The 15,943-nt window shown below is 42.1% G+C and overlaps 1 protein-coding gene across 1 annotated transcript in view; it reads right to left on the reverse strand.

Moving 5' to 3' along the window:
- LOC139924975 (LIM and calponin homology domains-containing protein 1-like) overlaps window positions 1–15,943 on the reverse strand; it is a 110,390-nt gene that overhangs the window by 36,759 nt on the left and 57,688 nt on the right. Inside the window, exons 5-7 of the mRNA XM_078289184.1 lie at window positions 10,855–10,885; window positions 6,594–6,704; window positions 4,070–4,268 (exon numbers count right to left, since the gene is read on the reverse strand). Of these exons, the coding sequence (XP_078145310.1) occupies window positions 4,070–4,268; window positions 6,594–6,704; window positions 10,855–10,885 (341 nt within the window). The remainder of the gene's footprint in view (window positions 1–4,069; window positions 4,269–6,593; window positions 6,705–10,854; window positions 10,886–15,943) is intronic.

Genomic DNA, 15,943 nt, shown 5'->3' on the forward strand with positions numbered 1-15,943 from the left:
ATCTGGTGAGGTAAAAAATGTGGATCTTGACCATAAAACCAGCACCAACTTAAAGAAAAATTCCAACCTTGGATACTCTTATACTGTTAGATATCATCAATCTGTGATGTTCAATGTATTCCAGGAGTTATTTTGTGATGAAGTGTTGTAATTTACTTTTTTGGTGAACCCACTTTCACTCAACCTACCTCGTCTACTTCTACTTCAGTTAGTGATTTCCTACGTTTCCCAGAATGCCTTTCAACAATCCTCAGAGAAGGGGTATGAACTTGTTGCTTTCAATCAAAGCTGGGTGTATGAGCGTATATATCGCTTGAGTGTTATCATTCAACTGTCAGCGGAGAAAGCAAAAGTGATAGTGAAAGTGATAGCATAGTAAGAGCAAGAAAGCACGAAATGCATCATATTATGTGGGTGCATTGCATTCTGGTCTATTGAGGCTGCTGTCGGTGGACAAATTGGTCTCTCTGCCTCTTCTACGATTGATTTCTCCCTGTATGATTGTTGAACCTCAGTGCAAAACAGTGGGTTGAGACAGAAACCCTCGCTCTTTGATTCTGAGGGACTGACACCAAAACCTAATGATTACTGTTGATGTATAGCTGAAATATTTTCTGCTATTTTCTGGAAATGTCTCAACATGACGGCCAATTATCTGCAGGAATAAGAAAAATACACCACCAAACAACACAATGGACCCAGAAATGCGAGGTTGATCACCAGTAGCTGATTTTTAACAGTGTTGAAGTGTTTCAGGGTGGATTTTTTCCCTTCCAAACATCAACATCCAGCTAAGTTTTCGGGCAGTTTGACTCTCGGAGACAGCGGCTTGGCATTTGGAGACGGCAGCTTCCTTCACACTTCCCTCAAAACAAAAACACAGCCGAGCCAGACAGGATGCCTGGTGTCGCTCCATGTTTTCCCAGTCGCAGTTCCCAGCTGAAACGTACAGTACGCTATGTGACGAGCGCCATATACTTTTACAGGCCTTCATTAAAATTTAAGAGGTCAAATTGAAATACAGTGTAGCAATCAACAGCTTTCTATGACTGCATATGGTCAGCTTGGCATTATAAAAATACTCATATGCCATCAAACTGTATTTTTGACTCCATTTTTTACTTAAGTGCAGGGCAAAAACAACTTAACATCTGTTTGCAGTTTATAAAACTGTCTTGAAAAGAAAAAAGCTTCACATCATGTAAAATGCTTTTACTATTAGGTTGGATGCATTGTGTTATATTAACTATAATCTAATTCTTCTTCTTCACATTCTTGACACCAAAAATATCAGAGAAAATACAGATACCTGAAAAACACGTGTGTGTTTGTCTGTCCGTTAGTTTTAGTATCTGTGATTTTGTGTCTTGGGATCCATCTGTCTAGCTCTGTGTGTGTGTGAGAGGATAAACAGCTTAAAAGGACAGACTGCTAAACGTAAGCTGTTGCAATCAAAATAAAAAATTGAGCAGGAACGTCTGATAACCAAATCTATGAAAAAAGGGTGCAGAAATCTATCTAGAAACACCAATACATATTTTATTGCTGTTTTCATGATACCATTTTCATGATTTCTGATTAAGAAGACAGAAGCTAAACCTATAAACTGCTATGAAAATCCTGAGAATCAGTCTGGTACATGGAGCATCAGAGTCTGTCTCCATGGAAACTGTTTGTCAAAATGGACCCATCAAATAGCAAGTAGTTGGCGAAAGGGGGGTCAAATCAATCACACCCCAATTTCCTTGTGATTTTGAAAATCTAAAAGCATTAGTTTCTAAAGAGAGTGGTTCTAGGAAAAGTGAAGAAGGGAAAATTTCTGCAAAGCTTATAAATGTCGAAATATTTAAATTTAAAAATTCAAAATTCCCTTCGCTTCACGTCTCGTTATGCTTTTTGACCTAAAACTGAAACTAAAACCCAAACTCTCATCACTCCCACTTTAAGCTGACAGTTTCGGTCGTCATTAACAGATCAGTCAAGCCTCGGACCAAAAATCTACATTCATACCACCCCCAACCCCACCTCTTTCTCTTTCTCTCGCTCTCGTCCTATGTCAAGTGGCTTCATCTCTCTCTCTCTCTCTCCTCTGCTGTCACTCATCCCGCCCCACACTTGAAGAGAGCCATCAAAGAGCTGTAGCTCAGGACAACAGGCTCAAACACTCAACACAGAGACGCTTTTGTACGGATGTCAGCAGCAGAGCTGGAAGACCCTGCTGAAGGATGTTACAGTCACCATGAGACGGCAGGGACGAAAAAGCACAGCGACACGGATACATAAATAGATCAATCCACATGGATGCAGAAATAGATCAAATTACTGTACAATGAAATGCAGTTGTTCTGCTGCAACATGCAATTTTGGGGAGACGTGGGGGGAGTCAGGGAAGGAGAGGAGGGAGAAAAAGATGAATAGATAGTAGGTTGTCTGAAAAATGGAGTGGAGGGGGGGTTATTTAATACATATTTTCAATTCAAACGAATTATGCAACTGTCTCCATAATCAATATGGCTTTAAAGATCGAATCAGCACAAAATTGAGCTGTAAACATGGTTATATGGCTTCTATATAGTGCACAGCATTAATCCTGTACTTTCCTGTAATTTCTAAGTTTTTCGAATTAAGTCCTACAAGTGCTTCTTTCAAAATTGTGACCTTGGAGAAAACTGGGGAATTTCCCAATTGGGATCAGCAAAGTATCACACACTGCCATTGCAATTGAGAGAGGGAAAGAGCGTGAAAGACAGAAAGGAAAGGTTAAGACTGACTGGGACTCCTCAATGTGATCTCAGTGATCTAATACCTTGTGGAATCTGTTGTGTTCACCCTTCAGGTTTGCTTTTACAAGGTAACAGCAGAGGGAAGCAACCTGTCTCTATGTTTGTTTGTTCGGCTGAGAGAGAGAAAGAGAGGGAAGAGGGATGGAGGAGGGAGGGATGGCTCAACAGAGTCAGACAACATTTTAATATCAGTACAATCAATTACCACTACATTTCCATGTCCATTTTTAGGCATTTATCTGATGCCCCTATGCAGAGTGACGACTGAGCAGGTAGGGATCAGTGTCTCACAAAGGCTCCGTTCACACTGCAGCTGAAAGTGTCCTAATTCTTGTTTCCCTTACATGTGACACAGACCCGATGCTTTCTAATTTTGTTTTTCTAAAAGCTGCATGAAGTCTAATATTTTTTCAATTCTGATCTGGACCGCATGGATCTGAGCAGCGTTAACACAGAAGACAATAAGACACAACAATGACAGGAAAATGTCAAATAGCCGACTTGATCGGTATTTGGAAGGACGGTTCAGTTTAGTCAAAACTCGAAGGCACATACTGTAACTGAAATGTGTTCAAAACAAAAATGGATGTGATGTCTTTTGTTATTGTTACTCTCTGTGCATGTGTGTCTTTTCAACATTGTTGTCAGTTCATATTGGTATTGGATATGGGTTACATCCTAGAATAGATATGAACACAAGATATGAGCAACGATTCAGAAATAAGCATGAAGGCGTGAGGTGTGAACGTAGCCTTTGGTTCTTGCTTAATAAAATGCTAACATTTTTAGAGACTGTATAGATACCGAACAGTGAACCTCAGGCAATATCTTTTATTTCCAAAAATGGATGCATGGCAATTTGGAAAAAGGAGCTCTTCATATAAAAGGCATCCTGATGACATCATTCAGTTTATTCTTTCAAATAGCCTTTGACTAGCAATGGGCGTATCCTGCAAAAACAGAGAGGGAGCAGAAGAATAGGCTTTGCTACAGTAGCACCAGAGGCTCGAAGCGCTTCATTTATCAACACTGCATCTACTGTATCTATAGGACTTGGCCCAAACAACACAGCATTGCCAGTATTGAATTTCTTAAAGAGATTAATGAACACAATGGGCTGCTGAGGAGATCGACCCTGCGACCTTTCGGTTACCCGAGGGTCTCTCCAACCACTAGATCAGAATCAATCACAACTAGTACTGGTACTCTTCTATATGAGTGTGTAGAGTGGAAAGTCAGTTAGAAAATGCCAGACTTGGACTCTGTTTTTTTTTTTTTTTTCCTACCATCGCTGCTGCCGCGGGCGACCAGGACGTCCGGCGACGGGGTTTGTCGTGAGCGCGAGCCGAAGGAGTCCAGGCTGTCGAAGGAGTCCTCGCGGCCGTGGCGCGGCGGGGAGAGAGAGTCGCTGCGCTCGGAGTCCCAGCAGTCGATGTAGCCACTGTCCCGGATGCTGCGTTTAGGGCTCTCTGCGTCCTCCGCCTCCTGACACACACACACACACACACATACACACAGACATTTTCAAGCAAGGATACAAAGATGTGTGTCAAATGTGTGTATAAAAACAAAAACAGAGACATTATATCTGGTGCAACACACTGAGTGAACAAAATATGTGGTTCGCTTTCCGAATATTCAGCTGCACTCAGCAGCACAATCCATTTATTAGTTGTCTCTTAAATGTCCTTTAGCTTAAATGTCTTTCTTTCAAATTTGTCATTGCCTTCATCTATATCTTCTTGATCTAATAGAGGATTTAACAGGTGAAATCAATAAAGGATCCTGCATTTCACCTGGATTCACCTGGTAGGTCTATTTCCTGGAAAGGAAAAGTGGTCCAAAATATTTTGAAGACTCAGTACATTTCACCTTACTATCGACTTCTGCAGTCCTCCAAAATCCCTGGAGCCTTCAAAATCCCATTTGCTCCCCTTATCTTTTCTAGATTCACTCTCTTTCTCCCTCTATCCCCGCTCCAATCATCATTTTCTTTCCTTAAATCCCTCTCTATTACTCTCTCTTCACCTCTATATTTCTCTCTCTTCCTCTCTCTCTCCAGTTGAAGCATGTCAGTGGAAGGTGGAGAAAGGCCTTTCCTGTCTACCACAGGAACTTCCTGCTCCCGACCCCTATACCCACTGTTTTGCAACTCCCAAACCTCCTATAAACTCTGTATTAAATTTCTACCAGTCTCTATTACTACCAGTTTTTTGTTTCTCACTTCTCTCCTTCTCTAACATGCACTCAACCTCTTGGAGAAGTAATACTATATATGCATATCTCTTTCACCCGCCTCTTTCTCGTCCCTTCTCTTTCTCTTGGTCCCCTTAAATCTGTGTTGTTAGTATATCTATCCTTCACCTGCCGCTCTCTTCCTCTCTTTCCTTTTCTCTCTCACCTCCTTTCTCTCTCCTCTTCTTCTCTCTCTCTCTCTCTCTCTACCTAACAGCGCTCCGACGACCCGAGTTCAATTCCCAACAGTACTGTGATTGAAGTTTTCAATGTCAGCGAAAGTTTTTCTTATTTAGCCATTACCAAAAGCTTATCCTAACCTTAACAAAATTGTTTTTGTTGCCTACACCTAATCCTAACCGTAACAGAAGTTGTTTTACTTGCCCAAACTTGCCCAAGCAGGTGAAAATGGCGTGTCCAATTCATGTTATTGTCACATAATCCTTTCTTGGTGGAGGAACGTAATCTTCACATAATTTGTGTCCACAACATGTAATCTACGTTTCAGAGTTCATGATCATTTCACAAAATGCATGAGACTGTGTTGAGCAGAGACTAATATACCTTGCATTACATTTAGAGCTTAGCTGATGCACTTATCCAACGTAATTTATAATGAGTGAGCGTCACACTGACACTGTCAAACTGACCAAATATTTTCAACCCATTTTATTATTATTATTGTCGTTTTTGTTTCATGGATACAAGGCTTTGTTTTGGTCAACTGCAAAGTGTGGACATCTGGGAAAGCCATTTTGCTCAGTTGGCGGTGATTTCTCAGTTTTATAGAATAGCGAAGGGACAACACATCGTGGAATAAATCGCAAAGGGATGACATCATGGTTACGAGTGGCTGTCAGTGAATAAGTGTGTGTGTATGCGTGTGTGTGTGTGTCTTGGGAGTTTGCTAAGGCTAACTTTTCTCTGTCCCTTTGGGTCTGGAAAGGGGAGGAACCCAGGTCCGCATGATTGACACTGGAGCCCAACTGAACTGAGGTCATCACTGGATCACTGGACCCAGGATGGAGAGAGAGAGGGGGAGAGGGAGAGAGAGAGAGAGAGAGAGAGAATTCACTGCCTGATATTATTTCTGAAGGCATTTACTATCGCAGGTACTCATCCAGAGCGATTTAGAGTCAGTGAGCAGGTAGGGCTTCTGTGTGTGTTGCTCCAGGTCGCTTTGACTGGACATATAGTTATTGCAGGGATCAAACCTGTGACCTTCTGCTTACGGGACAGTCTCTCTAACCACTAATGCACAGCAAAGCAGCCCAGAGGGGTGGAGGGAGACAGCAGAGGACAGAAATGCAAACAGAACTGGGGGGAAGGACAGTGAAAGGGAGTCGGGGGTGAATCGATCATGTGATTCTGTGAGGAGCATCTTGATGCTGTTGAACGGGAACAAATGCCTCCTAATGATAGCAGCACTATCATTATGCTGATGCTATTACAGGTAACACAAACCGGCATTATCTGTGTTTGGGAACAGTTACTATTCTTATCTATAGCCTACTGTCTTATAAAGGGATTTCAGGTGACAAAAGCTAAGTATCTGGTCAGCACAACTTGACGAACCTTTCGCATCTGTGACAGCAGGCCCTCAAACTCTTTCAGGTCCAGCGTGGGCCCGTTGTAGGAGGTACAGCCGTTGGCAGCACGACCCAACCAGTAGATGGTGATCAGAACCTGGGAAGGACAAAACACAGGCAGACATTTAACGTAAGATAATACTTCATCTGTTTGCAGTGATATTTGCATGTCATGGTCCAGCAATCATGTCCACCAGACTAAATAAATACAGGAAAAACAGAGCAAACACCGGTCCACAGCCCATCCCAGCACCAAATGACGAATGATATGGCTATGATCTCTACAGGTTTCCAATTTCTCAACGAGAATACAGTTTCATCTACAAGTCACACTCATTCTGCTCACAACTTATATACAGACTGAACTTCTGTACAAGTCCATGTAATGTCCACATGATAACGTCAGTGTGTGTTTGGTTACTAGCTATTAGCCAACCCTAAGAACATCGGGTGTAATCATCTTTATTCATGAAAATTCGGACTACATTTCAGGAAGCAGTTATTCTCCATAATGGATATATAGTGTTTTGGTATCAAACCATTTAGGTGTAAGTCAATTTCCCTGCTTAAAACGACAGCAACACAAGCGATCCTGACTTCCGAAACGAAAACTCAGGTTCCTAAGTCCTAAGTAGCAGTCATAAGTCTTCATAATGGATACCATGGGTCCAGGCATACTGTAGCCATTAGACTGTCAAAACAAAACACGTCATACGAACTACTCTTGGCCCGTTTGTTTGAAGCCTAAGTGGGTGTAACCAAGTTATATGATGACTAGCACAATGACACAATAATCAGCGGCAACAAATGAGTAAACATGCCTAACTATTAGGTATTATTTAATGTGTTTCAGAGTCAAACTGTGAAATTGCATCAAGTGGAGGTATGCAGCAGTGCAGGCAACCTGAAAACCTTGAAACCTTTCTCTGCTCTGTTCTATGAGGAAAATGTCTAAAAAATTATGTTTTGTAAGCTAATATTATGGTCATTTTGGAGGTAGGTAAGAATGTATCAGGCAAACACTTGAACCCATTCTCCGCTCTGTTCCCTTCACTTTTCATCCTGCCCCACAATGCAATACGAGCCGGTTTCCTGGTCATTTAGATCCAGCGCCTTACCAATCAGTTATGTGGTAGCTAAGGCTTCCTGCACAAACAAGACAAGACCGAGCCATTGTTCTGGCCCTGAACGCAGTCAAGGCACTCCTGCTAACACACAGCGTCCCTTTAGGGGCCACAGTGATTTACATTCGCCTGTTAGCTAGCTTAGCCCTGACAGGATAAATGACCACGCCAATCTCATCTCCTTCAAACACAGTCACTCTGTAGAATCAGCAGTTGAAAGAGTGTGTGCTTTTGACCCTTGCCCTTGTAATGCTTGTAATCTAATGTCGTAAAGTAACGTTGTAATGTGATCGCGGAATTGAAGCTTTTTGCGTTCGCTGTAAGTCCCTCTGGTGTCAGCTAAATGCCGAAAATGCAAAATGCACAGATTGACTCCGGCCATATGGCGATCACAGAGCTGCACCTTTAGCACTGTTAGCAAAATGTTCCCGGCTATATTTACTGTGTCCATGTCAACCGGCGCTAGAGCTCAGTGTGCCTTAATGTGTTTATTTCAGTCATACTGTCAAAGTAAACAACATCTGAGGTTCAAACACACTGCTAGGAAGAGCCAACTAACTGGTCTGCTTATCAGAATAAGCCTCAGAATCATTTTGTGTGACGCTCTATTGATCCCTGAAGGGAAATTCATCTTTTGTAGCCTGTGTAGGGGTTAGCCACACTGAGCTGCAACCCTGCAGCTGGTAGGGATTCAGTGTCTTGCTCAAAGGCACGTCAGCAGGGTGGATGCTCAGGATCATGGGGGTTCAAACCAGACCCTCAGACCCTCCAGTTGCAAGACAGTCTCTGTAATCCCTAAGCTCCACTCACATGTGGATATAAAACCTCATTCTCTTAGTGGCAAACTTTTAGTTTATGCATGCATCTTGATGTAAACAGCATGTAAACAGCAGTTAATGTTTCCTCTCATGTCTCAAATGGATGCTACTTCCACTGCACACTTTTTCCACTGTACAAGTACTGTGCTGCAGCCTTACTAGGCCCACTGTGGTTATGGTACAGTATCGGCACCCTTTGGTTTTCCATTGGAATACTGAGCAGCAGTATGTATGTTGCTTGTGTATCACCAGCATAACAATAACGTCCCTGCCTGCACCCTTTGAAAGTGTGCCAGCACCAAATATGGGTGGCTTATCAGCACGCTTCTAGCACACCCATATCGATCCAAACTGCACAAAACACAATGGGAACACATACCACAACTGTGCCGGTGTGATTTAGACACAATACACTTGTGCAGTGGGAAACCGCCTAAAAAAAAAAATCGAAACTTGGACACGAGCACCGGAGGTTAAGAGCACGTCGGTGGAATTTAGACTGACTGAAACTAAATGATGGGCCTGACAGGGAAGGCCGACTGCGTCCTCGACGTGTGGCGGCACACTGACTTCTCCTTCTCAGTTACAGCAGCAACTGTCTCCTCTGGCACATGTGGAAAGACCTGTCAAATAGGTTTCCACGGAAGACGGACAATTGCCTCTTTGTTTCATGTGCACACACACCTGAGAGTGATCCATACACAAGGGCATGCATGAACCCAAGCATGCACAAACACACACACACACGCACACACACACACACACACACACACACACACACGCAAGCTCACAATCCATACACCTATAGGGGTACATACAAATACAAATCCTCTATAGTAGTCATCATAGTCACAGCACGCACACACACAGACACACACAGACACACACACACACACACACACACACACACACACACACACACACAGAGGTACCTTCTTGTTTACACCTGCACCTGTTAAGCGGTCATTTCATGACTCCAGCAATATTCCGCCCATCCAAACATTGCCCTCTTTCTATTTCAAAGTCCCATCTGTTTGCAAAACAACAACACCTTTTTCGCCCACACCAGCAAATTCCTCTTGGTGCAATTCCCTCTTCTTTGAATATGTGATGTGCTGCAGAGACGGCTCGCTATCAGAGACTAGTCCACAGTCTGGGTCTGCAGGGCAGCTTGCAGCTCCCAGCTGATGCTTTGGCTGCAGGGAGTTTGCGGGCCGTTTGCTCTCGCTGCACACACTGGCTAATGCAGCGTTGTAATGTAGAGTCCCACTGTGTAGTCAGCTAAATCAGTTAGCGACAGCGGTCCAGCGCTGCAGCCCAACACACTGACTTGCACAGTGTAGTACAGCATCACCAAGCAGGGGAGAGAGAGAGAGACAGAGAGAGAGAGAGAGAGAGAGAGAGAGAGAGACTGCAGAGTGGGAGGGGCTTGCATTACGCCTTCTACTTCTTAAAGCAGCAATAGAAGAAATAGAGAGGAAGATGCGGGGGGGGGGGGGACATGCGAACAGAAATAGACAGCACTAGGGCAAGAATGTGAATAATTAAAGGAGAGACAGAATAGCAAATAGACAGAGAGCTAGAATAGGTAGAACTGATAGAACTAAACTATGTAGAATATATGGAATAAGCACAGGTAGAATAGGTAGCACTTGAATAGATAAAATAGGTAGTCGAGTTACACTATATTTAGAAGTAATATAGTTACAGATAATATAGATAGAATAGGTTGAAACAAGATGAAATAGAGCTAGAAAGGATAGAATGGGTAGAGCTAGAATAGGTAGAATAGAAAGAGCTAGAAGACGGAATATGTAGAGTAGGTAGAATAGGTAGAGTTGGAATATGTAGAATAGATAGAGCCAGAATTGACAGAATAGGTATAAAGGTAAAATAGATAGAGCAAAAACAGCTAGAGAAGGTCGAATAGGTAGAATTGATTGAGCTAGAATAAATAGAATAGATAAAGGTAGAGCAGATTGAAATGTTACAGCCAGAATAGGTAGAGACAGAGTAAGTAGAACAGAAAGAGCTCAAATTGATAAATAAGAATAAGTAGCGTAAGAACGGGTTGAAAAAGAACTAGAATGGATAGGAGTGAGAAAAGGTAGAATAGATAGAATAGGTAGAGCTAGAATGAACAGAATGGGTAGAGCTGGAACAGATAGGATAAGAGCAGCTAAAAGAAAAGAGAAAGAAGCACAGAGTAACAGCTACAGCACAGGGCCATAATAACAGTCTCCATCCAAACATGCATTTAGCACACAAACAAATTATCCCACTATAATCCAAAAGCATCACTTACATTCTTCAGTTTTCGGCTGCAGTCGGTTACCCTGGAGGGGGGGGAGAGAGAGAGAGGGAGAGAGAGAGAGAGATAGTGAGACTTTGACTTTTGATGTTCTTTAATGAAACAGCTTACATAAAAATAACACCATTAAAAAAATCAAACTCCATTAAAACCCACCAGCTCCCACTCACCCCCACACACAGACACAACAGCAGCAACAACAAAACTCAGTATAGCAGAATCCACAGTGCCAGCTGCCCACTGAAGCACAACTGAGAAACACATATTGTCGCCCACTTCTCCAACCATACATACATACATACATACAGCACTCAGCCCTCAAACATTCGTTAAAGTGACAATATCATCACTAAGATGATATTATGCAGAAACCAGCTTTCTCCACATTGCCACAGGGAGAGAAAATGGCTGTGGGACAGGAGAGACCAAGGATCGCAAACTTAATGGAAAAATCCCCCCTAAAACACTTCAACACTGTTAAAAAAACCCAGCTATTAGCGATGTATCTTGCATTTCATTTTGTTGTTTGGTGTATTTTTCTTATGCCTGTGGATAACTGGCCAAACACAGATGACATCATGTCGAGATATTTCCAGTGCGGCTACAATGAGGTTTGATGCCAGAAAATGTTGCAGCTATCTAAAACATGAAAGGTACACATCAAGTTTTGGTGTCAGTCCCTCAGAATCAAAAACATTCAACAGAAATCCATCATCTTCATCACCAGAAAATCCAAGGAAGCCACACTGTTTGATTGCCAAGTGATGTCTGGGAAGTGCAGTGCAGAAACACCACAGCAGTGGCCGCTTTGCACCAAAGATGTCGCCAAAATGAGAAGATGCGGATCTCGCGGATTGCCACTTGAAGCTATAAATGGGTAGTGGAATGAAGCAGCTGTGAAACTGACCTCAACACACACTTGGGTTGTGAAAATGCATACTTCTAGGCTGAGAGAGGGCGACAGAGCAGCGCCAGAAAAAATCACACACACACAGACACACACACATGCAGAGAAGTATATTGCATGTTGTACATACAGTACATTTATAGTACAGCACATCTTATGTGTATCAACATGGCCTGGATTCCCTCTTTCCTTCGTTAGTCATAACTTAGTAAAACCCATCGTCTCTCCTTTCCTAAACCACGACTGTAACCCAGTGAAGATGACACTAATCCTAACTGTGGCTTTAGCTCTGTGCAGCCTGGGGAGAGGTCAAAGTTCACACAACTTACACACACTTCCCTTAATAAACTAAGGTAGCTGGAGGGATAAATCACTCCTTAACACTGGAAGTGGATGGGATTACAACACACTGTCAATCAATGGTAAAAACAACACAATGACAAACAACAATTAAATCACAATGTTAGTCAAATGTGACGATTAAAACACAATGTCAATCAATAGTGGCAATTACAACATAATGTCAATCATTAACGATTATTACAGCACAGAGGCAATGATTGTTGGTATACAGTGACAATCAATAGTGATGCTTGTCAATCAATCAATAGTGATAATCTCAACAGAATGGGGGAATGCTGCAGTCGTGGCCAGACCCAACACACACTAATGCAAATCCAATAAAGTTTGACTACAAAATATAGATTTGACTTCTTATTTGGGTTTTTACATTTCCTTGTCTCAACTGAATGATCTAATATTTCAAAGTCAGGCAGTAAACCATAATTCAGTAGTTTTTGCTGGCATGCCCCCATTTGGACAAAGCCAGTGGAGCCAGGAGAGACTCTGTTAATTCACTAAGTCTGATTGTTTAGACTTGACACTGTTACATAACCTCTGATCGGCAGGGCTTACAGGAACGCTAAAAAAAAAAACATGGAAGTGACAAAAACTGGCTTCAGGCTGTGCTGTGCTTTAGAAACAAATGACACAGACTGCATCAGTGGGTACAACACACTCTCAGTCAGAGAAAAGTGGTGGCGGTAGCCTGAAGGTTTGGTCAACGGTTCGAATTCCTAAACTGCCTGGGAAAATCTGGCCAGAGAATGTAACACATCCTTCAAAAAAGACAGCGTTCCCTTGAGCAAGGCACCGAACCCCCAACTGATGCAGCGGGCAACAGGACAAGACTGTTTAGAAGCGGTTAATCCTCAAGTGTGAGTGTGTGTCTGCGTGTCTCCCTCCTTCCTCCTGCTAATTCAGCTGTGAATGAGAAAGCGTTCTTAGTCACCTTGCCTGGTTAATTAAAGATCAAGAAGCGACTGACAGAGGAGAAAGCTGTTTACTGTGAGGAGACAAAATGTTTCACACCGCCTTGTACGGATAACCGATCGGCTTATATGGATAATAGGCTGTTTTATACGGAAAACAGGTCACCTTATATAGATAACAGGCTGTCTTATATGGAAAATAGATTGCCTTATATGGATAAAAGATTGCCTTATAAGGATGACATATTGCTTTATATGGATAACAGATCTCCATTTATTGACAACTGATCACCTTATATGAAAACAGATTGCCTTGGATAACAGTTTGCCTAATATGGAAAACAGATATTCATTTTATATTGAATCATGTGATTAAACTGGTGTCTGTGACTTAGATAACAGAACTGCATTGGTAGAGGGTTGTTTTTGATAAGAGTGACGTTGCTAAGATGATGGAGAGGGACGGAGGGAGGAAGGAAACGGGTAAGAAAATGAGAGGGAGAAACTGAAAGAAAAAATAATTCAATAGGAAAGAAGACTTAGAAAAGAGAGGAAGCAGAGGAGAAGAGAAGAGAAGAGAAGGAAGAAGAAGAAAGGATAAAACAAGGGCCCCAACAGAATACTATTGTTGTCGGACAAAAACCACAACAACATCTGCAAAAAAGTAAGGATTTCTTTTATGGTGTGGAGAAAATAATGCTCGTTTTCTGCTTGCCTGCCATTTATTTTTGCATTTATACAGTGTGGTACAAACTCACTGGCTTTAACAAGTTCCCAGAGCCCAAGGCTCACAAAGCGACCTCACTCAACACACCAGTGACACCAAAATTGCAGTTGCGTGGCTTTTCCGTGACAGCGGTGACATGAAAGAGAAAGGAGTGTAAGAGGAGGAGGAAAACAGAGAGGTGAAAGTAGCCGGAGGGGACTGTAAGTCTGTAAACCCTCCTCCTCTTCCTCCTCCTCCTCCTCCTCTTCCTCTCCTCTTGTTCTCTCAGCTGACTAAGTAAACAGAGAGACAGGTTGCCTCTCTCTGCTGTTACCTTGTAGAAGCAAACCCAAAGGACAAACACAACAAATACCACAAGGTATTAGATGACTGAGATCACATTGAGGGGCCCAGTCAGTCATAACCTCTCTCTCTCTCTCTCTCTCTCACTCTCTCTCTCTCTCTTTCAACATCAGTATCCATTACTTTAGTGGCATGACTGCTAAACAGAAACATTGTCGCCGAAGTTATACAATTTCAAAACAATCAGCAGTTATAACCACATTTATTTTGGAGATAATTGTAGAATTGTTGCTTTGAATTGAAAATATGAAATATAGGATAGTTATAGGTATAGTTATCTCTCTCACTCGTCCCTTCTTTTAGGCAAACTTAAGTCTTACTTCACACCTCCAGGAACCAAAATCATCATAAATACTAAGAATTGCCACATCCTAGGATATCCCCCCCTTTAAGTCTTTGCTTGACAAAATGATAACACCTTCACAGACTGAGCTATCAGATATTACTGAATGATACTGAATGATGAACGTATTATTCATATTTGTCTCTCCATCTCTCCCTTGTATTGCTCCTAAAATCTCAAGTATTTTTCTGCAAATTATTACTTATTGAAATATAAAAGCTGAATGGAGACGGCACAATTTGATAAAATACCCTCAATACCGCCAAAAAAAAGTTTTTATACTTGCTGGAAACGGACAAGTTTTTTGCTCAATAAAGAAATTGTGTGATACATTTTGATGGAAATTGATTTGTTGAAAATATAATGATGTAGGGTTGGCACAACTGGTTCAGTTACATTGCACAACAGCTCAAAAGTGGCTTTGGACGTCCTGAAATGTGTGTAAAATATATCTGTCCACCACGACCGCCAGAAATGTCAAACCTGCTCATATATAACTTGTATTTTGTATGGCGAATAGTTGGTGCATTAGAATATTGCCAAGTGTATTTCTTTGTTATTTTCTTCAGACAGCATGAAATATGGCCAATATTGGCTGACACTAAAGAAGAATAACGTTCCCAATACTAATCAATTCTTGAAAGACTCTCCCATTTTTCTCCTGAATGTGCATTTCTGACAATGAGGAAGCCGATTTATTCACTTCAACCGAGCTGAGGGAAGCACCTCTAATTCAGATTTTATTTTCTTTACAACATTTCAAAAGTTTGTGTAAAATTAGCTTGACAGCTGCATGGAAACATAACTGCTCCCTCCTCTCCTCTCATTCGCTCCGCCTGGCAAACTGTCACTTATCTTGGAAATGGATCTGTTTCCATCAACAGGCAGAGGAAGAGGGATGCTTCAGGTCTTAGCTCATAGTGTACCTGAACCCGCCTGCCTCTCCGTCACCCTGTCCAGAGTTGTTTCCCGGACGAGTAAACACCTGTCTGAAGACTCGGGGGGGAGAAGCATCGAAACTGCCTACTGTCAAGTGTGCTAGGGTGCAAGAAAAGGGCGTCCTGCACAACAGAGGGTTGCATAACCATTAGAAACAGCACAGAGGTGGATTTAAAGAGACACTTCAAGGTGTTTTTTTTTTAAGTTTCAGCCAATCATCCAGCTTGCTCCTCTCCTTTACATTCTCCCTTGTTCTTCTGCACACAGTCAGCATAGTTGGAGATGTCAGCGCTTGTTTTCCTGCCTTCAGAAGAAGAATAATATGAATAATAATAATACATTTTATTTGAGGGCGCCTTTCAGGACACCCAAGGTCGCCTTACAATGCATAAAAGAAACACACTCGAACAGGTAAAAACAGCGAAACATGGCAATGAGAAGCCATTTGCTGCCATTCATTCTTGTACAGCATGAAAAACAACTTCCCCAGAGCGAGAGAATCCATCACAGTGAACATGAAGCTAGAATTTGGTTAGGTCAAAGTTTCTATTTTA

This window comes from Centroberyx gerrardi, chromosome 16 (genome assembly GCF_048128805.1).
Source record: "Centroberyx gerrardi isolate f3 chromosome 16, fCenGer3.hap1.cur.20231027, whole genome shotgun sequence".
Lineage (NCBI taxonomy): Eukaryota > Metazoa > Chordata > Actinopteri > Beryciformes > Berycidae > Centroberyx > Centroberyx gerrardi.